The sequence below is a fragment of the Danaus plexippus genome, chromosome Z (assembly GCF_018135715.1).
Source record: "Danaus plexippus chromosome Z, MEX_DaPlex, whole genome shotgun sequence".
In the NCBI taxonomy this organism is placed as follows: domain Eukaryota; kingdom Metazoa; phylum Arthropoda; class Insecta; order Lepidoptera; family Nymphalidae; genus Danaus; species Danaus plexippus.
The window spans coordinates 9118539-9146330 of NC_083559.1; the positions used below are offsets into that span (position 1 = coordinate 9118539).

The following is a 27792-nucleotide window of genomic DNA, read 5'->3' on the forward strand; positions in this document are numbered from 1 at the left end:
TACTTTCAACGATGTTGTCTGAAAAACCCCTCTTCCTATAATTTTCAGTTAATAATATATTTATAGATCAGGTCACTCGTTCACTATGTATTCAGCCCTTTTAAACTTTTATTTAATCGTTTTTTTATTTATTTTAAACACGTTATAATAAAATCTTAGAAATAGCAATCTAAGTTGTATAACACTATTGATATCAGTTATCGACATTGTGACGTACTTGATTAGCTGTTACAATCATTTTTCTCATAAGAATACAAGAAAAACACCTTCAAAGACATAAATGGAGTCTTTTATTTTAACAGCAATGCGCACGTTAAGCCAACAGAAACTTGAAGTATTTGTTATTTTTGGTTACAGTCGAGTCTTCTGATTTAAAATTTTAAAGAGAACAAAATAATCATAAGCAGATATTGAGTCTAGTTTTTGTTATAATTATTTGTTCTGTATTCTATTTTCATAAAGGAATGTTGAAGGTTCTTTAGTATTTTTATTATATTTCAGTCGCTAGACAACTGTCCTTGCGAGTATAAAAGATGGAACAATTGTAACACTCCCTTCAAACGCCATGATATCGAAAATTGGGCGTTTCTTGGTCAAATATAGAATGATTACTATGTACAATTATTGCCCAGGACAATTTATAAATGAAAAAGTTTTAATTTTAATATTATAATGTTTATTTTTTTTATACTAAAAAGCAATGTTGGTGAGAAAAAAAGTAATTAATTTTACAATACAATTTTATATAGAAGGCATTCCAATACTTTTTTTTAAATAGACCTTTCTACTATTGATTTAATTTGATAATTTAAGAGAAGTAAAATTTTAAATAGATAGCTATATCGAATTGTTAATAGATATTTTTATTCTAATAAATTTTATTACCAAAAATGGATAAAGTATCATATTGAGGCCAAAACCCTTTTTTGTAATATTTATGACATCAAAACGATTAATTATAAGTACTTACATTAAAATATAATAAATTAAAAGAAAATGTAACAACCACTTAAATGAACGAATTAATTTATTTCAATCAAAAGTTATGTAAAAAATATTTATGGCATTTTTAAATCTATCTGTAAACTTAATAAAGTATTTAAATTTTCGCGGTTATTCGCCGCCAATGCAGAGCACGTGGTACGAAGTTACAAAAAATATATTAAGTGTATATTATATATATAAACATATATTTTTACTCACGCTGCATAATCTGCGTGGGGCAAAGAAACAAGCGCGAGTGCTAGCACAAGCGCAACGTTGCGCACACACCGCGAGCGACGAGCGTGCATCGTCCGCGATCGTAGCGGCCGCAGGCTGCTGGCAGCCGCGTGTCTGCCTGTCGGCGGACTAGCGTGTTCTCCAACACTGGTCCCATAGACTTCGCGCCTGCGCTTCGCCTCTTATCGACCGGCACCCAGCCGTTCTTTCCGCTCGCACAGATCCTCAACTCTTATTGAGCGACAAACACTAAACTCCCCATCTTCAACTTTTCGCTACCGCTCATTTTTTATTAACGCACCTAGACATGATATCGTTCTGATTAGGTATATAGCCAGGTATCGGTGAAAGTCATAGAAAAACTCAACTTAAAATTATTATATGAGGCCCAAAGTTAAAAGTAACTTTAATATTTTATAAATAACAAAATTAGTCATAACCTGTTTTATTTTAAAATAAATCATTGAGTATTCTACTAACTTGGAGTAGTAATAAAGCTTAATGTTATGAATAAACAATGGCTACAAAAGGTTCCATGAAAACAATTCAGGTTTCAAATAATTGCAATTAAAATTGTACATACGTTTCAAAATTGTAATCAAAAGATGAATATATACAAAAAGTTTTAAGCAACTTTATGTATATTCGTGCTTACAAGTGTAAAAGTAAGAGCAATATTTTATTCTGAGCAATTCAACTGATAAATAACAGAAAGTAACGGCATGGCAATATAACTCAACTAGAATGCGGTGATATAAAATTCCGAATCGAAGTGAATTTAGAACAGCTAAAGAAAATCATAAAAATGTTCTAGGTATTGAAATAGTGTTAAAATACAATAACAACAACAAAGATTTTCATGTTTATTTTGCCCCATCGAATGGATTATATTGTACATTTAAGGCTTCATAGATCCAAACATTTTGCAGAAATTGAAGGAAGACGTTACTATTCCATGCAAATTTAATAGACTACTTATATTTTACTTCTCTTTGTATGAAAATTGTAAAGCAAATGTATATTTTTTCTCGATGATTAACAAGTTGAGCCATTTGTTTTATATTTTTGGTTCGATGTGTTGTAAATATTTTATATAGATGTTAAATTGAAACGTAATCGAAGTTCTTAACACCAATCTTATAAATAAAGTTTTAAATATGTTCATTATAATATACATACATATTTATATATATAAACAGCAATAATGAAATAATAATACTTGTGAAATCCGAATAAATATATTTTTACAATTTACAAGGACCGCAAACCATTTTTATCATATTCTATTCATACAAATCATTGCTTGATTTAGATGAATCAATCGCATCCTTATTGACGGTACCGCAATGCGTCAGTCTCGATCTTAAACACTGCATTAGTTAAAAAAACAAATTGGTTTATTAAAGCTAAATTTTCCTTATCCCAAAGGTAAACATATGATAAGGACTCTTAATATTTTATTTTTCTCTTATATGTATTTTTATATGGATAAGTTGTATCAAAACATATTAAAGAAATACAAGTACTGGTAAATATACCCATGGATAAGTAATTTTTTTTATTACAAAAAAAGATCCTTAAAGTACAACTTAAGTTAGTATAATTCTGTAGGTAGGTACCCAGTTAAAGGTTAAAAAGAAATTTATTCATAACAAATGTTTTGGAAGAAATAAATGCAAACAAAATTTATTTTTGTACTAGTAATCGTATACACGTAACAAAATTAAACAATTGATTTTGAAATTTGTTCATAATTTTATACTGTTTTACAATAATATACCATATTTTATTTAAAAAAGAAACCGGTCAAACTTATAGCACATTGAGAAAAATATTATGATTAAAAAACCAGAGATATCAGTCCTTCATCAGTGATAGTAAAAAGATTAATGAAAATCTACATAACAAATGACATACTATCAATTGTAAGAATAGCTGTAAGCTCTACACTTCCTATTTTCAACCTTTGTTAGAAATATTTTATGTTGATCATTATAAAGTAAATAAATGATAAATATATCTGATAATAAGTAACATTACAGAAAATAAAAATAAATAGCAATCCTAAAAAACTCCTTTTATCATGAATAATTTCGTTATTAATTACACAGTATATTTTTAGTACAAAAAAAAAAAAACTTTTTAAAGTAATACATAACTCTTTGAAAAAAACCATTTGTATAAAGTACATTGCTTAGAAATATTTAGAATAATAAAGAACAATAAACAAGAAGGCATACAAATATTAACGGGCTCGTGAAACAATTCAATATATGTATATGTATTTACACTGCATCACAATGTGGTTGAACATAATGATAAACGCAATCGCAGGAATGGTCTCATTTAAATGTTATCCTACGACAGGAGTCAATGAAATGTATTTATTTGAACAGATTTTTGCTAGATTAACTTAACAGATTTTTTAATTTTATTATTCGCAGTAAGTGCTTTAACAAATCAGTGAACACATCATTTTTTGCTTTAAACTAATATTTGCCATGCAACCACCACACACCGATAAGTTTATAAAGGGTGAAATATTTAAAAATCGTTGTAATATGAACTATATTCTAATAGCTCCTTCTTGCAATCTTACTTGCAATTTACTTCTTGCAATATACTTCTCTCTTATCCTTATGATTAATTGAATATTACAGATTTAACATAAAATGTGCTTTTACAATAAAATACAACACTTTACTTCATATTATATTGGTGAAACTAAGAAGTTTTAATCTTACAATAGGTATCAATTACTTGGGCCTAGAATATTTCAGCATCAAATTCATAGCATATAATTCAGGAACGCTTAAAAGATTTACTACACCGCCAACCGACGGACTCGGTAACATGATGTGGTAGGCATGCATAGCCTTTGATGCTAATAGACATGTATATGACATTTGATAGTCCTATTGGTTCCGAGTCTATCCACGGTAAAATTTTTATATATACATCTAGCATTAGTCTATTTAGAGAATATGGTCTTATATTTGCAGTCTACAAAATATTCATTAAATATCTTTGTTATTTTTTTTTACGCCCAAAATCAATTAGTATAGATGTATAAGTGAAAAGGTTTGTACATAAAAATTGTTATTTTTATTTCAATAATGTATACATTCTATTGTTGGTTTACGTCTGATTTTAATATTCGGATTTACTCAAACATAAGTTGTTCTGTAAATTTAGATGAATATTTTACCTTGTTAATATGTAGAATACAGTAAAAGTGTTCAATAGTACTTTTACTTTTTAACAATACATTTTCTCCCTACTACTTATTTTTATAATAACTTTCATATAAATTTCTAGCAAAATCTTGGTTAAAACACTTTAAACTTTACAGAAAAATCCTGAAATATACTGGTTATGTAAATATTTTTTAAATATTTATAATTAGAATTTAACTTTATTTGAAATATGATTTACAGAGCTATCCATTGTGTAATATAACGCACTGCACGCTTATGTTATTTTAACACTGTTAGATGTATTCTAATGTGGTGTATTAAATTAAATATTGTAATTGAAATTTAATGATTATAATAAAACAATAAATTATAAAATTAAGTGACTTTTAAGTTGTAATAATTTTGGGATGCATTACTTTTTAAAAGTTTGGCTGGACCTAACAGTACTAGCGAATTTTCTTTCTTAGGTTAAATTGCCTTTAAATAAAATATTATGACTATCAAGGAGAAACATATTTTATTCGCAAAATGGATATGGATAAAATTTCCTTTCCGACTTCACTCTACTATGTCCTACCATATTTGTTCACATAAAAACTGGAAAAATATGAGCATCTTAAAATCAGAACAATGTAGTGAACTTAGCAATCTATTAGGTTATAAGCCCTGAAACAAAATATTTGTTAATAGAAAACAGCCAGTTTTTACCGCAAAGGAACATAAAATATTTTTTTCTGTATGGCGTGGTTCCCATAAAATATTCCAAAAAAATTGTGACCACATTACATCAATCGTTTTATAGAGTTAAGAATTCGTGTAAGTAATTTGAGGAAATCAGTTTGTCACAGTTTGAAGATCACGCTGTTATATTTTGCCAAAACAAACTATTTGTATTTATTCTTAAAACACGTATACGTAATTGTTTCTTTACGTTTATTGTCTTTAAAATACTATATTATTCAGTTTAACAATTTCAAAGCTGTCATAATACCAAGAGACTTATTTAAAAAAAATAACTTTAACACTGGTATGTAAAAAAAATTATTCATATTTTAATAAGAAATATTTTAATGTTTCAATATTCCGTTTGTGCTATAAATTTATATCCAACAAACAAAACGCATTCGTACTACAACTAAATTATATCTAGCAGTAAAATGTAAATCAATTTATGTCGGAAACAAATTATAATTACAATAAAAATACATACTAATAATGAAAGCTGAAATCAAGACGAAGGTTAATATGAAAGCGGTCCAATTATCCACAATTTTCATTTATAAAATTTTCTACGAACCTAAGTATCCGTTTTCATTGAAATGTCTGGTAGCTCATGCGTTAATATCGATTGTTTCTATTTATTTGAAGTTCGGGAATAATTAAAAACCTAGCTATTTGTATAAACCAAACCAAACAAACAAACGGATACCAATTGAATATTGTTCTAGCTTTTTTGATTGGTTACTAAAGCTTTAACGAAATCAATTATTACTATAACAATTTATTAAAAAACATTATTAAATTAAAAATTTTATAAACTTCACTTTCAAGCATGTGTACAATATGTTACTCCACAGCATTTTTTGAATTAAAAGTTATTCTGTCATAGAGAAGTCGATAGTCTTTTGTTGACTAACAACTTTTTTACGTAGAAACTGTAGCTATCATTGAAATAAAAAGAAAGAACGAACAGCTTCACGTGCCACCTACGCCTAACATCCTGGTGATAGTTCTATTTCTGAAGTGGAATTACCACGATTAAGATATTTTTACCTTTATTAATATATATGTTAATATTTAATTTGAGACGTGCGACAAGGCGTACTAGTGACCACGGTTTGGTAATAAACAATTAAGTCAGAATTGAGCACAACCGTAAAGTTACCACCAGGATCGTGTTGATAATATGATAGACTAATTGCACGCTTAAACTTCTGAATCAACTTTTTACCATCGGACAACCAGATACACGGTGGGTCTCATTTCTTTCACTGTAGACCTTCTTTGAATCCGCATCCTCCTTCATAATAAAGACACCAAGTTTATTTTTGTTTCTAAGGAAAGAGTGAATAGGCTGTTACTAGAATAGTGTGTTTACCATCTTCTTTACTTATCATAAAATATATAACTATACATCCATACATTAGTTAGATTTATAAACACCAAATCTTACGAAAATTTGTTGTTACAAATCATAAACTTACAATTGTTGGATATTACATCTTAAAAATACTACCTATGCAGACAAAGCATCATGTTTTTATTATGAGATGATGTTTGGTATTATGAATTGAAGTCAATATATCAATGTATTATTGTACTTATGTGTCTGTACACACATCTCTTTGTTGTACGTACATACGTACAATACACCACAAATGTATACCTATAGGTATACATTTATTATGTATGACATTATCAAATGTTAACATGCAACTTGTAAGTGGCAATCGATTCAATAAATTATTTCACTATTCTAGTATATTTTAATTCATTTCCGATTATTCTAGTATCTGAGTATTTTACTGTGGTATTTTATTCAATCTAAGTTTAAAATAAAAATGGTGTTCCATCAGAGCTTTACTTGGTGCTTTGTATATGAACGAATGAAATATGTTTTCTCGATCTTCGAATCAAATGACCGATCACATCTTTGTTTAGAAATTATACTCAATATTTATTTTTTTGCTGTATTCTGATAGTTTATATTTTTGAAAAAGTATTTCATGACTTTAAAACCTTTTCCTGAGTGTAGATATTTTTTTACATTACAAAATTTCAAGCAAGTAGTGCAACTAGTCTAATTGTAAGTTATATGCCAGCTAGATATAAGAAATAAGTTTACGTATTATATTTATATAAAATATACATGGATTGTACTTGCCTAAGATTTACATTTTAATAATTTGTATATTATAAGGAATTTCATAACTGTTATTTTTCTTCAAATTTAAGATTTATATCCGAAACAGGTTCAATTTGGAAGCCAGGAGTAAAGTAAGTACTTTCAGATAGCGGCACTTGTAATTACTTTGCTTATCCAATTATATCCCCACTAGGATGCGGGCCCTATTTAATTGTGAATGCTTTCGCCCTAATGAAGTACCTATACTTTAAAATATTAAAGGCCCTGAAACAAAAAACTTTATTTAAAAATAGAAATAGAACAAACATTATTTTATATGGATTTAAATCAAAAAGACCTGAATTTTATAAAACTAACATAGTAGACCCAAACCAATATTAGTTTTATTTTTTTTGTCGGTACATTTGTATCGCGGTGTTTGTAAGTTATACGTAAATATTGGTTTCACAAATACATCGTGGCGGCTTTAGCAAATATTAAAGTTTAATATTTTTAAATTCGTTTTAAATAAACCATTTATAGCAATGCAAAAACATAATAAGAATAGTGAAATAAATTATGCCAAATAACACTCGGATGAAATTGGGAATTTATTAAGCAAATGTTTTGAGCAGCAATTGATAACATAAATTTTTCTCTTACTAACAAACCTGCAAAAGAATATCTTGCGCTTAATTCATCCGACAAGTTTAAAAAATTTTGTGAAGGAGGAACTATCTTTCCCAGATATAGCTAAGGTGCTTCTTTAAATTGTCTGGGATCATGGTATAACATATTATTAATATTAAGGGAGACAAAAACGTAAGCTTGAATTTCAAGTAAAGTTCAAGCGTCGAGTACAAAATAGCTGTAGTACCTGAACTTGTTTAGGTTTTTTTAGAGGACTGTTTATGGAAATCAGAAAGCAGTAGCTCTTTAAATTAGTAACCATTAAAAAAACTACATTAAAAAAAATGTCAAAACCTGACCAAATTGTATCTATTCCTCACTTTTACCATCTGAGTTTTTTTATAGCGTGGATGGACGTAATGTCCCAACATTTCAATACAAGAATATCAGATTAAAAAAAATGAAATGATCCGTCCCTGCAACTAGACCCATTTCCCACTTAGGAATACATTAACAATTAGGAATAGATGTTAGTTAGAGGAAAACAAATGATATGTCATTTGTTTTTTACATCTACTTTTAATAATTATCAAGTCCAAGTGAAAATTTCGCCTGAGCAACCTAATTACTCTGAAATGGAAGCTCGGACAAAAATGGTGTTGCTTACTGCAGTCATAGTAATGAACACAAGCCTATTATAAAATCGATTATTACGTACACAATAGAAGTACAGGAGGAAACAACAAAATATTTATAAAAGATCATAAAGACTGTATAATAATAAAAATTCATAGGTTATGTAAGGGAGAACTGATTACAAACTGAGCTATAATTAAACAACACAAAAACTTGTTAACTACTTTTATTAATTGACTACAAGAAAGCATTGAATAGTATTGGCCGTTATCTTAGAACAAATTATAAAAAGCAAAAATTATCGGAAATACATAATTGTTTCCGACGTTAACTACAGACAAAAGATCAGCAATCGAGAAACAACAGATACTATAATAGTGGATCTGAAATAATCTTTTGTAAACAAATAAAATAAATATTAAGGCAAATAAAAAAATCTAAAATTTGTTCTTTTGTTTCAAATAATAATGAACTTTTATCTAAAAAATACTATTTCATAATGAAAGTATAAAGTGGTTGGTCCCGTAAATGCTACGAAATTAAGAAGATATTTGACTTTACGAACTAAAAGAACTATATCTCATAAAATAATCACAGATATTCGTAAAAGTTCTAAATTTAATCCTAAGTTTAGCCTAGTGTTAAATATTGGCAATATATTCACCCACCTCGAATGTAATATCAATTGCACAAATTTATTTTGAATAAAATAAATGGTGGTGAAGAAAAAATATAACTTGTAATCTTAAATCATTTTATTTTTGCGCATCTAAATTAGCAATATCTAAAACACTCGATGTTCTGTGTCTTTCATTTGACGGTCCGGCCTCGTATATATTAGTCAAAGAATCATTATTTATGTTTGATTTTCTCCTAAATGTTAACGGCAAATGATTGCAGTCGAAAGTTTCCTGTAAATAAATAAATTCATTTAATACACTAATTATTTTTGGTGTTTTTATCTCTAAAATTTACTTAACTGTCTCTAAACTTTCCCTTACACTTCTAATAATGAATTTAAAAAATTGTAGGCATTAGTGGGTGTCCTACGGGTTTTGCATCCAAGTAAACCCTAGTAGTAAATAAGTTGTAGTTCATTTTAAAAATTCTAAGTAATAAATGACGAAAAGAAATATAAAAATATACTCACATCAAGTATAAGGCAATTATGTTTACATTTTCTATTTTGTGCAACCTTGTCAAAATTCCTTCTTTTCTTTCTATCTTCGATCTCCGGGGGACCGTGTTTATAACTACTTTTAAGTATGCCAGCTAAATTCTGCAAAAATATGGACATCGATGACACTTAGGAGTGACAAATATGGCAAAAGTTAATGAGGTCTAAGATCCACATCTAGTCCGCGCGAGATCACGGTTGCTACAAAGTAACCGAAACTTCGGGAGTATGTAGTTTTTTAAAAGAATTAAATACGCGTAGGATAATCCGAAAAATATAAATTTTATTAAAATGGCAAAAGTTCACAAAAATACTTCTTACATTTTTGGTGACTCATTAATGAAATTATAAGTTAAGACACGGACATATGAATATTCGGCTAAGTATTAGTTTTAACGTATTTAAATTTCAATATTTCTTTTGTCTTTTCCTATTAAATAAATAAAAAAACATGTCATCACTGTCATGAAATTTAAAGATATACATTAATAAATCAAATACTAACATTTTTTACAATACACTGCGCCACGGCTTTTAACATGCAAATGATTACAACCAGAAACGTTATCAAAGACCAAAACATTGCGGTATAGATTTGGCCTATTTGCTTAAAAGTTATTAAATCCTTAATATGTTGCAAAGCAAAGCCCTGTAACTCAAACAAAATTTACATGCGATACACAAAAGTAGATAATAATAATATTTTTTGCATCATTTAGTGGTGTAAAGTAAGTTGAACTAATTAAATTATGTATACAATCAAATAATATAATGTATTAAAATTAACTTCAAATAATATCAAAAAGAAATAGAAGTTCATGATATTTGAATTAAAATATAACATTTAATTACTAATAGCAATTAGATAATTTACTCATTAGTGGCAATTAAGCAAATTTCAAATTCTCGTATGTACTACAAAGTATATAAATTAAATTAAATTTGATTTGTGTCTGGAAACATCTCAAGTAACATTTATTTACTTAAAACCTGTTAATTGAGTTTCGACTCATTTTCTATCAACATATGGATTTGATGCTAAGTACACCCACTTGGTTCCAATTTAATCTATTTATCATTGTAAAGGCAATATAGCCGAATTTACAAAATGGCTGTCTGCATATTTTTGCTAACTATTTTTATATAAACAGAAATCTTATTGGGTTGCAAATGAGAATTTGGATTAATTACAAACTTTTTGACAACCAACAGAATGTAAACCCTTTTTGACAACCAACAGAATGTTGCAGCAATTGGTTGGATATAATATCCATTGAAAACATTGGTGTGATTACTTGTACTTAGGATTTTTCGATTTCTTTTAACTTAAAGTATCTAATCAATGTTTTATTTATTCTCAATTAAATAATTTAATTAATTTATATATTTTTTTATTTACATTTGTTTACAATATTTGAATGGGGAATAAAAATTATGGGAAAACGTTTAAATCATGATTAGAAGAAAAAAATTACAATTACTTGTTTTTCCGCTCTTTTCTAACCAATACCCGCAATTGAAAGATAGTTGCGAGATATCCGTAGAAAGTTGTAAATATAAAGTCTTTTTTTTGGTTAGGATTTCTTTTGCAGATTAGGCTAGAACTATTTTTTACTTAGTGTAGGTAATGTTTCTACTAAAGCTAAAAATAAAATCGCAAGCTCCACTCGAGATGGGTGTCAGTGTGTTAAGGCAACCGAACACTAACACAATAGATAAGTATATAGTTGTCCAAATTTTTTTACACTTCAATGGAAATCCTAACCATGAAATATTAAGTTTTTTTATTACATTTAAACTTGTTTACGGTAATTTTTTACAATTATAAATAAAACAAACATTTTACTTTAGTGATAGCTTTAAACAGTCCATTTTACTATAATTAAGCTAGAAATATTTTATAACTACCTCCACTATACAAAAATTTTAAATGGGACCGTAAATAATTTAAGTTGTAAGTCTATATGACCGGTAATGTAATAAATTAAAACAAGAAATTTATGCTCTCAAACCCTTAATCGCCTTTACTTTCCTCGTAGCTTCCATAAAATGTAACTAATTACATTTTCGATAACTAGACTTACATCTTAAGTTATCGTCCATATTCCTTTGGTAATTGTATGCCAAAATTTTTATTAAGAAAAATGGCTTACGAACCTCAATATACAACAAATTTATTCTAATGAAAATGAATGCCAATAGATGGAGGAATACTAATAACCAGATTAAATTTAGACAATGTCAGAGTCAAATCTGTTTCTACATTAGCTTTATTGTGTTCTGACATCAGATTCATTCATCAATTGAATCTACATTTTTTGATATTATTATGATATTTGAAACTCATAGACCCAAATTTTAAAAATAGATCATAGCAATTGTACAACTACGTTAGTTTCCTTATAAAAATTAAACACTAACACTTACAGTAAGAAATAATGGAAGGACTGTCCATAAATTCTGCCAGAAGCTTGTAGGCTCAAAACCAAGCCAAAATTGTATATCTGTTGAAAACTTTTGGACTCCATATACCCACATGACTATGGCCACCTTAATGGCGCCCAGAGATAAGGTACATGTATTGAGGCCAAAGAATAAGCCCATAGTGTCGCCAGAATACTGCACAAATGAAGATAAATAAACCACAAAAGTACGGACATTAAATATAATAAGAAAACTGTAAATAATAAAAAAAACATTTGTGTACAATTAATATTTTCCATTTTATGATTCTTACTACTTCGTAAATAGTCTTGTGGAAATATATTTATTATTTATGCATTATCGTGTCTAATCATTTCTATTATAGTTGGTTAACTTGATATTTCAATTTTGGTTTGCGAAAGACTGCAAACATATATATATATATATATATATATATATATATATATATATATATATATATATATTTATATACATATAATATCTCATACGTAATGTACCTAGTAAGGTATGAAGTTAATTAAGTTATATCTACTATTATCTGTTTGTTACATTTAGCAAATATTGGTGCAAATTGCATAAACCCATGGCATAAGCTAAATTGATAAGAGAAAAGCAAACAAAACTGAAAGATCTGAGAATAATCAACAATAATTATCTGAAATCATAAAATACCAGTCCTACTGTATTGGCCTTAAAGAAAAAAATATTTGTTAAGAATTGCAATGAGCCGAACTTAAAACGGCTGTCAAGCAAGCAACAAATACAATTTACTTATACCGCCAATACATTACTCGAATTCCATGTCATCATTCTATGACAATTTATTAATTACACTTCATAGTTTATATAGGTACTAGCTTTTGTCGATGGCTCTTACTACTTAAATGTCAGTTATGAGAGAAAAAGTAAATAAAACAAAACTGTTTTTGTACCTTTGGAGATTGTAAGGAAAAGGTTTCGTAATAAAAGGTCAAAATCTTTTAATTTTTTTTGGGTTAGCAATTTGGTGAATCTAAACCAAGAAACCTGAGCAAATTTATAACTATATAATCAATCAATGATTTTGAAACACGTAAATACGAAAAAAAGACATATGTTAAATATTCATAAACGAATCCAAATCGTTATTTATTGAAGTATGCGAAATCAATAGTGTTATCCATAAATTAGGAAGTCATTCCAATTTATAACCTATAACCAAAATTTACCAACAAAATACTACAATTAAATAATTATTCGAACTCAGAAATCTCTATTCGAATATCCAAAGACAAACTAACTATGTGATATATATTAATATACACTTGAACAAATATTTGATTTTGTTTTTTCGTACATATTTTCTAAGTTAAGTTAATAAATAACAAACAGTTTATAATGTTACACTAGAAAATACGAAATCTTCACGATAGATTTCATAACATACCTACAAAATCAATTGGATTTTAAATTAATTTCTATAAATATCATTCACAGGAATATTCAATACAAACATTCATTTTATTGAGTATGTCTGGTATAAATTTTTTCAATGCTTGATAGAAATATAAGTACTTACTTTTTAAACTGTGAAGAGAATATTTTTCCTATATTAATTATTGACTCGTATATATGGATATGTGAACACGTACATATATCGTCAGATTCTTAGTATGTGTCTTTTATAGGGTTTTTTGAAGGCTAAGAGGTCAAATTTTCCTACTTGGATCCAACAAAAACATCCATTCTTGTAAATATGTAAGTAGTGTATCTCATATTCGAGGTAACTTTATTTCGCCTGCTTGCAGAATTTGCGATCTGGCCGTCCGTCCCGTGCGATTAATTTTTCGTAACAACTTGAATTGTTTATGTTGGTTGACTTGTTTAAGGAAATGTCGAAGTGGTGTTTTTGATAGCGTTCCCTAAAGATAAACTCGTCACGTAAAAAGTAATTTATTGATATGCTATATAAATGATTTCCATAATTAATAAAAAAAATTGCTAACTAGCATCATTTGTAGAACCATTGGACCAAGAAAGCTTTGTTATTAAAGTGCAATGGAACTTTAATGCAATGCAAATATAATGCAGATAAATGAATAATTAATTTCACCCATGCCTTAGAAAAAAGAATTTTTTTTTTTTTATTTTATATCTGAAAACACAGACCTACAGATTATGTGAGCAAACTTCGTCGACTGGATATTAAAGTATATGCACCGAGTAATATGCAGTAAAAGTTTCATGGGGAAAATGAGATACTGAAGAGATGTCTGTTGTATAATTTAAATTTAATTTTAAGGGAAATAATATATAGATACAAATATCGGTATAAACCAATGAAAATAATAGAAATATTTAATATGAGTATAATAAGGGAATATTAGTCGCATACTATTGAATCTATAAAGTATTATAATTAAAAAGAGGCATTTGCATCATAACTACATTTAAAAAAAAACCATTGAAGTTTTGTATAAACTGTTATAAAATTTACAAATTACATTCAGAACAACTACTAGATTTGGATGATGAACTGAGTGAACTTTACTAACTACAGACAATAAAAATACAGGTTATAATGATTATGGTGAATGAGTAGCGATACTTTTTCGTCAGTGGTATTTACCAGACTGTCATAGCAGAAGAATGTTTCCCTATCGTATGCCGTAATACTAAAAATATGTTGGTGAAATATTAAATACTAAGATTTATTTAACTACCGTAAGTAAATATTTTATATTTATAATAGGAAACCATTTGCCACTGAATAATTAAATGTGTTTTTTATTATCTTGGACTTGGTAATCATTCTACAGAAAGATTATACACATTGTATGCTATAGTCTGCGTGCTAATGCAAATCTCTTGATGTATGTGACAGTTGTTAAAGTGGTATTTACACGATGCACACCAGATGTTTGAGTACATATGAATCACCGAATAACTGTCTTAGACTCTATTTTAATTAATGTAATGGGTAAATTATTACTACTATCTTTATAGCACACAAAATGCAGTTTCATTGACATATAGATAACTGACAATCTCTTCCAGGCAACGTTAGTAAGTTGGAGAAAAATTGACATGTAATATAGATGGCGATAATGTACGCATTACGATTAACATAACAAACAACTTAATAATGCAATTAATAATATAAAAAAATACGTCTAGAACAAAGTAATATATAGTTAACTTTACTTTTTTCCAACCCAGAAACTAGTATAGTAATGTTCAGGACATTTGTTTTGATTCAGTAAATTTTTCAAAAACACATTTTGTAACCCTGCACCAAAATACGATAATGTCAATTCATCTCTAAATATGGATAATATTAAAAAAACAGAAAATTCTATTATTTCAATCATGGAAAATGGTTCCCTTAAAGGTTGTGGAAGTGATAAAATTCCTCCCAATTTTTTCTTACCCTGTGCTCAAATTTCAGTTGAACTGTTATAAATTCTATAAAAGAAATTTCTTAACGAATTTGCCTCTTCCATCCTCATGTGGAAGGAAGCGTTAATTGCACTAATTCATAATACAATTTCAAGAAACGATATACAGAATTATAGACGTATAAATTTTCTGAATACTATATGTAAAATCTCCTATAAAGCTGTAATTAATAGAATTACACCTGTCATTCATAAATCTATTCCACTTCATCGACATAGTTTCAATAATAATTAGTTAAATAAGTTTATCAAACAAAGAAAAGCGGATGTTTTGGGAAGTACTTGCAGTGATTTCGTTTCGATGATCTTTGGTTTACCTTAGGGGTAAAAACTAGATCTAATTAAAAATATAATGTATATATATATATATATATATATATATATATATGTTTTCATTTGCACATTCTTCCCGATTCCTCCTGATGTTTGCAGATGACACGAATAAGTTTCTAAACATTAAATCCCCTCCTGACTGCCTCTTCTTACAATCTGACCTATTTTTTTCATGATGTTGCAAAAATAATAAAATTAACATAAATTAAAAGTGCGCTCATATTACTTACTCTCGCAAAACAAATAACAATAACATTCATAAAACTTAATCTGTACTCAAATTTGGTGTTAAGTTTGACTCGAAATTGTCAATGACTGAGAAAAACATAAATCGAAACAGAAGAAGCATGAAAAGTTGGGTCACTAAAGAACAGTGTTTACAAGGAAGGAGTAGAAAACATTCAGAGGAAATTTATAAAGTTTCTTAGTTATAAGGATCCTAGAATATTCAATAGCCATACTGAGACTTGCCTTTATTACCACATGGATACCTTAGAGACTCTTCGCAATAACTGTGATATGACGATGCTTTATTCGCATCTATACAACAAAATAGACTGCAACTTTATCCTCGATACTACTTCGAATACGAAAACGGCGTACTCTTTGAAAAGCATTATTTGATACACTGTCGATGAATACAAAATATAGGAGCAACTGCGTAGTAAACCGTTCAGCTACTACCTACAACGACCTTTATTTACATTTAGACTTAGGTATAAATTAAGAATTCTACATGAATTTAAGAAGGCTTTAAAAACACTCCATTTCAATTAAATATTATTAATGATTAACCAACACTAAATGTATGTTTGCATTTTATTTATAAATATTTTACAGTGAATATTTAATTCTGTATCGGACTTATCGATTAAATTTTATAATGTTATTAATGTACATCTGCTTTTGCCTTTCCGAAGCATGTTACCAAAAATAAACATTTATAATTATCAAAACGTTTTATTCTTAAGTACTACCAAAACAAAACTAGAAGAAAAGGCTTGTAAGTCTTAGCAAGCGCAAAATCTGATAGCTTACCAAAAACTGTGTATATACACCATACATTTAGTGCGAGTGCCATATATTACCTGCGAGCCGAGCCACTGACAAAAGCCAATTTTATATTTCCAGATTAAAAGCGAATCCCTTTTGATCATATATAAAATTTTATGAAAAAAAATATATATAATTATTAATAGTATTAAGACAGTTATATATTTTTTTTAATAAATGCGCTTTATAATCCCAGGAACACACGTGTATAGTAAAAATAACATCAATAACCTTTAAAATTTGTAGCACGTTTTTAGTAATGGATTCATCGATGTACTGAGTTAAAAGTAATATTAATCATAAAAGCTCTTTGATGTAAATCAAAGAGCTTTTATGATTAATTATTATAAAACATATCGTATAATCGAGGAATAAAATTTTGTATAAGGTTTCGAAGCATTTGTTAAATAGGAATTATGAAATACTTTGTCACTGACAAAAAGCAATATTTTACCATAGGATTAAATAAATAATAGTAATATGTTAGGATTTACTGCGCGTTTTTTATTATTTGAAGCTACGCACTCCTGAAGTTTCGGTTTCTTTGCAGCAACCGTGATCACCGGTACGTAACCGAAATGTCGGGATTATGTAGTTTAAAATAATAAAAAAATGCAAACACATCCGAAAATAGTCGTTTTATTTAAATGAATACAAGCGAAAGTCTTAAAGGTCTTAGCGATTAAATAATTTGAGTTATTATCAATTTGCATCTCTAATACTGCAAGTGTCGGTTACTTCATCGGTAAATTAATGTTTACTATGTTATTCCGTTACTCACCAAGGTCAATGGCAATGATTGGATGAAACCTAAAAAGCAGACCAATCCAATTATATAAATTGTTTTGACGGAACAGAATTCGCTGTGAAGTAGCCTTGACATCGTCGATGTGAACATTGCCTGTGAATAGTTGATAAAATTGTTAATAATCAAGATTAAATTACGGAGCAGATATTATTAAAGTATTAAATTAAGTTTAAAGAATATATGTATATTTTATAAGGTGTAAAAAATATATTACAAAATAGGTCTTAAATGTTGTTAAAAATTATATATCATCTTAATTCTGCTGTTGCATTGAAAATGAAAAAAAAAATTAAAACATCAAAAACAATCTTAACGAAGTATAGGTGACAATATAGTCAAAAAATATACAAAATATTGATACAAATGTATTTTTTCAAAATTTGTTCAAAATTTAATTTTATCCCAATTTAGTTTAAATATTTGGTAAGAATATAAAAAGAAGTCATTTGTACACTGTGATTTCATAAAAAAAAATTAAAATGTATAATATCGATAAAAGTAAATAGTAAAAAAAAAATTAACAAAAAAAAACGACTTCAATCAGTGAATTAAAAAGGAAAAACAAATATACTTCGTACAAAGTAATACGCATTTTCATTTAATTAAATAGAAAATAATTATTTTATAATTTTGTAATAGGTGCCAAGTAAATGCTTCAACAACCTTACTACAATAAGCACACAATAATAATTGAATATATTAATTAAAGAAAAACAAAAAACCAACAGTATTTGAAAAGATATATTAGTCGGTACCTACTAATTATTATCAAACTAACTTTTTAATATGTACCTAAGTACTGGCTTACGAACTACTAGTAATGAATTATGAAACAACACTAGTATTTACATAAAGAATGTGAATACTCAAAATGGAATGGATAAATTAAAAGAAATAAGTAATAAATAAGTATGATACCAAAATCACTTGAACCAGACAATATAAGTAATAAGAATATTTAATCTAACCTTGCGAATGTAACCTAATTTCACGAAAACCTGGAAAAACAACATTATAGCAAGAACTAAAATTGCGCATTTACACAACCATTAACGACGTCTGCTCTCACGCCTCTACCCGCGTTCGGGTCGCTCACTCAAGCACGCCTCCCTTCGCGCTCCACGCACGCGTACTCAAAATCTCAGATGTGACCCTTATATTGAAAAAATATCAACTAACAAATTTAATTAAATGCAATTATTAGATATTAATTAGTATTAGAGTACAGAGCATTAAACTGATTTTGCTGCATTATTGAAAACGTAATATGCTTTATTTCCTCCTGGTTGTCGTCGGTCTAGCCGTGGCTATTTCAGCTTACGAGCCAATCAACAATGACTACCACAACACCATATGTTGTATTATAATTTACTGTGGACCTTCCCAGAACATGATTTTGGGAGACCGTGTATTCATCAGTTTATTCTACCATACCAGGTCTCGCTTGGGTGCTCCATTCATGTTGCATACTCAATCTTTCTTCTATTCTAATTCTCTATATTAAATTTTTGTTGGTGGGTACTTTTTCTTTTCAGATTTTCTTATTTTCTCCACTTATCTACCAGTACTACTTCTACTTATTAACTAGTTACAAGCTTATTTGTGACTAACTTGTTTCTATAGTTTTGTCTTTACTTTATACTATAATAATACATCAATTCAATTATCTATTTAGTATTTTGGACATCTAATTGTTGTTATCATGCACTGCTTATATATATTCACCTATAGTAAGGGCATTATTTTGCTTAGTATTTATTTTTATTAATGACTACCTAATATTTGACTACTATAGTTAAAAAAAATCCTTGTTTTCCATGATGGTTGGTTAATTTCCCAATTTCGTAAGTCGTCTTGCGAGTGTCGATTTCTTTTCCTATCTTATATCATTCTTTATCGAATATGGGGCACTCACTTATGTTTCATAGTCTGCTATTCGCAATCAAAAGTAATAAAGTTATACATACAACAAAATGGAGGATGGCCGTTTTGAAGACAATTATATCTTTTGTCACTAAACTTATCTATTGCTTATAACATTAGCCTTAAATTCAATTTGAAGATAATATTTGTAAAATTGATATGAAAAGATTATATTAGTTACGGTTGTAACGGCAGTCTTATGTTTAACTAATCGGTGATAGATAAGCGAATGTTTCTGGTTTTGTTGTTATGTATTAAATAGTGTTTGAACTAATAGTTTACAAAAATCGACGTTTTTAAATTGTGATTTATGGTTTTATTATATTTTTATGCTTTTCAATAAATTCACTTCATTAAATTATAGTTTTTTGTGCATCTATATCTGGTCAGTTTGATTAATTAATTAAATAAAAGCATATATACGGGTGAATTGAGAAACCTCCTCCTTTTTGAAATCGTTTAATAACTATAATATTTTTTTATGAAACACAATTATATGACATATTTTTTTGTTTTCACAAACTTCACACTAAAAATAAATAAGGTGCTTTATTGTTGTGGGCTGAATTATCAGACTATATATTAATACACACTAAAATATGAGAATGTACATATAACCTTATAATAGCAACTTTCAGCACATGTCTTATAAGATAAAATGTAACCTGTTTGTAGTCCCAGTACCAACACACCTTGCCCCATCCGCGACTGATAAAGCAGTTTATACTTCCGTTTAACGTAAGTCTTTGAATTCTATAAGTACTCCCATCCTTAAAGATTCTAATGCGTTAGGCAAGTTGTTTTACCGATACAGAATTCCACATAAAGAAATTAAATCTTCGGCCAAATATCTAGGAATGACCTTGAATTATAATTTTACCTTAAGTGGCATATCCTGAAAGTAAAATACAGATCCACCAACTTCTATACCCTTTAAACTGCAGTAAAAGAAAAATGTTCCTTATAAATAAGTTCACACTTTACAGGACCGGCACATTTTCAGTCAAGTCGTATGCCAAAGCATATGCTTTAGCCACGCTTGTTCTTCAGCAATAAACAAAATGCAAATGTTGCAAAATAAATTCATGCACATTATCGGAGATATAGTCATCTTCCGATGTGATATCCTACCGTCCTTCTTCCTTCAACGAAGTCCTAAACCAAGGTTCAGCCTCTTTCGGACAGTATCTGACCTTTATGATAGGCGTACACCTCCCAAGACCTTTGGGCTCGTATTTCAAAAATACGTCTCATTCGCATAGCCCATTCTCTCCAATGTCAATGTTAAAAAAAATATGACTTACAGCAACAGTGTCACTGTTGTAGCGATGGGATCTACTTGTAATAATTATAAGTAAAAATATAGTAGTGATTTTTTTAATATGGTATTGGACGGTAGTGTAGGTAAGTATTTATCACGGTATCCTTTTGTATGGGTTTTATGATATATCAGTATCATATATATCAGTAACAGGTTCAGATAACAAGCACTTCTTCTTCAAATTCAGTTCTTCGTGTTATGTCGAGATGATCACACGACTTTAACGTAGTGCACCAGCCAATGGAATTACAAATAGCTTCAGTGCTACGGAAGCCGTTAGCGCGGAAATGCTCTTACCAATGACGCAAAATAGGTGCAAATCAGGTGCAAACCTGAGCGTTGTGGGAATACCCAGTTTGGTAACATTAGGAAATTAACTTCATTATTATTCAATAAGAAAACAATGGACAAAAAGCGGTCTCACCGCTAAAAAGTGATCTCTGACATATAACCCAAAAATTACAAGAATTATTGTTACATTTAAGTAACTACTTAAAAATGTAAAGTTTACAACTGAAAAATTCTACAGATCACATATGATACACACCTGCTTACTATTATATATATATAGTTAATTTCAATATAATTTAGCAATCTTGTAAACAAACGAGATCAGCTTATATTGACAGAGACTTATCTATGCCTCTAGTTATGTGAAAGATACTAATCTTAATTGTTATAATAAGGTATTTATAAAAAAATACTTTGTTATTATAATAAATACTTATATTATAAATACGTTTATACATTTTATTTATTACTGAGCTTTTTTTAATGTGTTTAGAAATGCAGAACGAGTGGCTACAAATAGTAGATTTTTGCTTCCCAATAGCACTAAAATGGCGCACTCTACTTAATGATGGATCGCCAGTACTGCAAAATGCCTTCCAACTGCCTCTCCCAGATCAGAGTAATTTAGTAAGAAGGGGTAAAGTAACGAAAAAACTTGCACTGTCTGAGGGAAAGTAGTTGGAACTGTTAAGCATTTGCTGGTGGGATGTAAGGTACTCTTGGATAGCGGTCAATAGGGTTTGTACTTTCTAACGGTATCTATATTTAGTTCCGCCTGCTAAATACCAGAAAAAACGCAATTTCACTTCTCAGTTTTAGCTGATTTTCATCACAGCCTGTTGAATAAACTATAGTGTTTCGTATAATCAGATCTTTTTAATATTTGTGCTGGTTAAAGTTCAAATAATAAAGATTATAAATATCTTTATATGCGTATAAAAAAGTCGTGTTAGTTACACTATTTATAACTCAAGAGTGGCCTTACGGGTTATACTGAAAATTGGTGGAGAGATAGTTAATAAATTGAAAAAATCCAAAATCTTATTTACTGCCTTTTCGAGGAACAGACTTCGACCGGTCAGCTATACATTTCTAATTTTGAAAGTAACGCAGAGGAAGTTGCGGACAAAAACTAGTTCATTATATATTTATCATGTACAACACTCACTTTTCAAAGATAAATAGATAGATGAGTAAAACATGATCGTGTCAATTTGACAAACGCAATAAATTTTCGTGTTGAAAATTAGTTTATAAAATAAACATACATACATAGTTTTTAGATGATAAAAAGATTGTTAAAACAGTGGTGAGTTAATTAAGGTGTAATTGTTATCAGGACTGACATTCAATTGTATGTAAGAAACGAAGTAATCGTGGTCAATTGCTTTGCTTACAAGATTGCCAAATTCTATTGAAATGAACTTTATATATATACATATTAACCTTTAAAAGTAAATTACGGAAAATATAAACATAAATCAAATATGATGTTAAATTATGCATATTGAATATACATAATGGAGAATTTTGCGAAAAAATTTTTAAAAATGAATTTTAAAAATGAATATGGGTTCGGCTCGATTCATACAAAGGCGAGATGCTTAAACGACAAAAGGTTCGCGGGGAAAAAAGTATCGAGGGGAAGAATTTTAAGGAATAGGTTTGTGTAAAGCAAAGGAGGGCCATTAGAGTCCCAAAACAAGTTAAAAAGATCGGCTGTATAAAAGAGGATAGTATGAAGGTGACAGTGGACGGAACTATTCCTGTGAAAGCGAATTTAGAGCCCCTGATTTTTTTTGTGGATACTTTCATATTTGCGTAAATGATATATAACCGTAATACAAAGATTTTACAGGCGCTCGGTTTTATTCTCCTGCTTTTCAGAACAATCTAGAAAGTATAACTTAGCGTAATCAGAGATGGGAAGAATGAGAATATTTATAAACAAAGTTATTGTTTGGTAGTTTAAAAAAAAATGCAGTTTTCTTATTTGTCAGAGCCGAAAATCTTTTGGCTTCAGTAACCTTTAATTAGGACCCAGAATAAAAATATTTCCCACAATAAAAAATTTTCCTATTTAGTCTCATATCATTTCTAGGTTTTCAATCAATGTCTCATGTAATTTGTAGGTTTTAAATGTAAGGTTTTGAGATTTTGATTGTACATTGAACTTAAACACCGACAAGCACCAAAGGTGGTAATTTTAAGCAATCAACTTCGAATATATATTGACATTTTGAAAATCGTGAAAGGAGTTTGAGAAAAGACTTTGTTGGTGATGGTTTGATAAAATAAAACTTGTTAAACCACGTCACCTTATCAATTTCCTACAAAATGTTACATTAATCAAAATAAGAATCTTTATTGAAATTTTTTGTCTTCGCCAAGCAATTAAGAATGAAACATCCAAATATCTCAATAAATAAATTAATAAAATCAAGAACAGCCAATAAGATAGAAGAGTCAACAGTATTAAATGCATTTCTTAAATCTTTTAATAATATAAACATTGTGTATTACTTGACAATTTCCTATGATAGCTGTAATTACCAAATACGTAATTTTAATCAATGCGGTATTCGAGTTTAACGTTTATGGAAACCGGATTACAAGAGACAATGGTAATTTACGTATACATTTAGTTGGTGATTGAGGTTTCGCTCGAGAAATATAGTAGTAAGTATAGATCGAAAAGACTAAGTCGAAATCAGACGATAGTCGGAGAAGGAATTTGTAATTATTTTTTTACTTCTTCTTGTCTTAGCAAGCTGAGGCAAAGATTTTGCTGAAGATATATGAAAATTTGACTAATGATGGCCAAAGAAATCGCTAATATCAAAAGCATCATCTTACGACTAATATAATCAAAACCAAGAAAATGAGTTCGTTTTTTTAGCTAAAACGTGTATTTTAATATCACTATTGATGAAATGATTATAAACGATGTTCGTGTAGGGGTTTGTTGCTGTTTAAAGTTGTGTTAATGAAAAATAGAATAAAGTGTGTTAAAAAAATTGTTAATAACTTTCACTCGATCATTTAAGTAGGTATATTTGTCTTAATTTGTATTATTTATGGCCCGTAAATAACTAAATAATTGGTGATATTGTATGGAATTTTAGAATACCCCTATATAGTTAAAAATATTTATTTATAAACTTTAATGAATATTTAAGAAAAAATGCATATAGAGGAGTTTTTGCATAATTGCATAGGCATTGATATTATTACCGTGTAATTAGTACATAGTGTCTTTATACATACATACATATTATCACGATTTTATACATCTTACTCACCGCAAACGGACTCAAGATTTTAAAAAATTCATAAAGACCTAGCGTGGGCAAAGATTTCAGAGCTATTTTAATTTAGGTATTTTTTTATTTCATTAGACACGTTTTTAATAACTGCCCGTAATGAATAACATGATTATCCAGTTTTTTAAGATCATCCATGCAAAATATTTTTAATAAAAAGATTTTGATAAATTTTAATAAAGAAAAAGGTTCACTTACCGCTCTCTTTCCAAGATAAAAATACCGTTCAAAAGTTCAATGTAAGTTAGGCCTTTATGCAGGAGTTTTATCGAGCTTTATCGCAGCGCAAAACTATATATTTGCTTCACTTTAATAGTAAATTCCCGTTTGAGGTACTTTTTATAAAATGATTTTATACAAACAGGATAGCGTTAGTAGTAAGATTTCGTTCAATATCTGCATACAAAACGTGTTTCCAAGACTTGATTACAGCGACTTTTTAGTTTATATTGAGAAAAGCGAAGCAGAATTTCAACAAAACGTCTAGTACAAAAATTATTTATTAATAATTTATCTAGTCTACTAAACTTACTAATATAAAAAAATTGCCAAGCCACTTTAGATACTTTGTATTTAATTAACTACAGCGCCGAAATACATAATTTTGTCATATGAATAGCTTAAATTTATTAGCTTGAAAGAAAACTTCTAGCAATTGATGGAAGCGACGGTTAGAATTTAATAATAACAAAAAGTATACCATGCTGTTAGACCGTGAGTACGAGGAAAAATCGCGGCTAATGGCTATTTAAATCTTATATCTTACAATTAATTACTATTTATACGGCACCAAAATTTTATTTTGAGATAATAGTAATTTTTTATCAATTGGAGAAAGGGAAAAGTTATAATCAACCTAAATATTCTTTAACTCTATTTCAATGAGATGCAGTGAAGGCATTAATGACTATAATCATAAAAATTACAATAACCGCTGATAATTAGTACTGCAAGAAGAAATAAACAAAATGTTGTGCCAACGCGGAGTGAAGTTATTAGTTACATCAAATTAAACTAGTCTAAGTTAGCTCAATTCCTAAACTTAGTGACGGATACTAAGATCAGAAAACAAACAAATCTTATTTTAAATAAGTACAAGTTCTATATAAAATCCTTTTTAATTGGGTAAATTTAAATTTAAAAAAAAAAATTACATTCAGAGTCCAAATCTTATAGATTACTAAATAAAATTACATCAACCGTCACATAGTTCAAAAATTTTATAAACTAGTCTAAAAAAATAGTTAAGGAAAACTAAAACTTAGTGTATAATTCTATTATAAAAACATCGGTTCAGATTTTATTGGACCGGAAGTTCAAAAGATGAGAACGAGGTCATTTGTATATAGATATCGGGTTTTCTTTATAGGAGACATAAGTGATAAGTTTCGATTCAGAAAATCACAACTCCAATGACAGGAACTCGAAAACGTATGAGTGCAAGTGACGACTATAAATTCTCATTGTTTTTTCGAAAGTAATAACTTTGAATTGGATATATGTACTTTCATACAAATTTAAGTTAACTGAAGGATTTAACTATTAAAGAGCTGAAAAAATAAATTTCTTTAAATATCTGAATACAAAAATTGTGTTAAACATTTGTAAAATAGACTTTCTTAAAATTGTTCTTGACTAAAGTTTCCACTACTAATGAGGTTGTTTCTACTAATTACAGTATATTAACGCTGCTTCAGTATTCATAGTGAAACAAGATTCCGCGCAAGTGAGAGTCGGAGTTGGTTATAGCAGGAGAATCCAAAAGGAGATTTCGGGATTTTCTAAAGCACATCAGATTAATATATAGAGGGATACCTTATAACCCTTTAAGTACCTTCACTAAATATGAGCTTCATATATATGATCCCCAGTCCAGGATAGAGGATGAGAGTAGTAAAAAAAATAACTGTTTAACAGACATTGTCAAGCAGGTTACTCCTAAGTAGGGTGAGTTAATTACGTGATAAAAAGTGTATATACCTCTAATCTGACAATTTTTGAGTGATGTATAGAAAGGGGAGATACTAAAAAACGTCATCTCGACATTCTCAAACCAAAAAAACAAACAAAAATCAAACAATACAACACAAAGTTTATTGCGTACAGCTGCATGATGCCTACAATCTCCTCTCCAAGTTTCTATTTTCCTCTCATTTTATCTCTATCTTTTACTCTCGCATACCGTCCCCACTCTCAATATATCATAAATTTCTGGAAATAGCTCTTAATCACACGCTTTAATTTTTTTTAAGCTATCAGGTTAGGCGAATGTCTTCACATAATCTTCAGTACGTCTAGGACGTATAAACGAACCATATATATCTTAATCTGACGTGTTCGAGTATTTGAAAATGGCTTGTGTCACAACCAATTCGTCAGATTATTGAATGTAGACTTTTTTTTAAGATTCACTTAACATCCCTTTAGAAACTTGACAAGATCAGTTATTTTTTTCAATTTCAATGCTTACGTACGACCACCTCCATCATGCAAACGATCAGATTAATGAACATACGTTCATTATTTGAAATAAGTAGGACATGGACGCTATCAATATCTGACGAACTCGAGCATGTCCATGCAACAGTCTTTTTTATACATTTTTGAAAATCTTTAGCCGCTCCATCTACTGATGAAAAGGTATACATTATATAAGATTTTTTCTTTTTATTGTATAAGCTTTGTAATCCAATAGCTGTCCATAATGCTTAAGTTAATACTTATTTACCATCGTGGACTCCAAAACTATTACCAAAAATGTTGTATATTTTATTATTAAATAATAATTTTCATACTTTTTTTCCGCTTAAGAGGCAATACTTAAGGCCCTTGTTTTCGCTTAAAGGAGCTGTTTATTTAAATATCAACTCGTTTTAATTTAATACCGTTTTAATTTTAACTCCGATTCCTAAAAGAATTTTCGTGACAAAGGAACTTGTCTTACGTATAAATCAACATCAAGGTGATCAAATAATGCAATTACAGTTCCGTTATTTCATTTTGAGTTACGGAACTCTAAAAATAAAATCAATATTTATTCATTTGTTATCCTTTAATAATAACATTTAATGTTGAAATAAAAACATACCTTGCCTCTCAATTATAGTATAAGTTATCAAAACCAACATGAAATATATACATCAAATTTAAAA

General features: G+C 28.7%; 3 protein-coding genes across 6 annotated transcripts in view; 1 reads left to right on the forward strand and 2 right to left on the reverse strand.

Moving 5' to 3' along the window:
- LOC116777708 (gamma-aminobutyric acid receptor subunit beta-like) overlaps positions 1-1336 on the reverse strand; it is a 29994-nt gene extending 28658 nt beyond the window's left edge. The window contains exon 1 of the mRNA XM_032671393.2: positions 1204-1336. Within this exon, the coding sequence (XP_032527284.2) occupies positions 1204-1292 (89 nt within the window). The 5' untranslated portion in view covers positions 1293-1336. The remainder of the gene's footprint in view (positions 1-1203) is intronic.
- Positions 1-27792, forward strand: part of LOC116777707 (glycerol kinase) — a 160495-nt gene that overhangs the window by 34166 nt on the left and 98537 nt on the right. The gene's annotated exons all lie outside the window — the stretch shown is intronic.
- LOC116777706 (sodium- and chloride-dependent glycine transporter 1-like) overlaps positions 9267-27792 on the reverse strand; it is a 35742-nt gene continuing 17216 nt past the window's right edge. For 2 of the 4 annotated variants that reach the window (XM_061526033.1, XM_032671387.2), the window contains 5 exons: positions 17756-17875; positions 12134-12325; positions 10212-10355; positions 9680-9808; positions 9267-9440 (listed from right to left, as the gene is read on the reverse strand). In XM_061526033.1, coding sequence (XP_061382017.1) covers positions 9285-9440; positions 9680-9808; positions 10212-10355; positions 12134-12325; positions 17756-17875 — 741 coding nt within the window. In that variant the 3' untranslated portion in view covers positions 9267-9284. The remainder of the gene's footprint in view (positions 9441-9679; positions 9809-10211; positions 10356-12133; positions 12326-17755; positions 17876-27792) is intronic. The other 2 variants (XM_032671388.2, XM_061526034.1) reach the window with 2 other exon arrangements.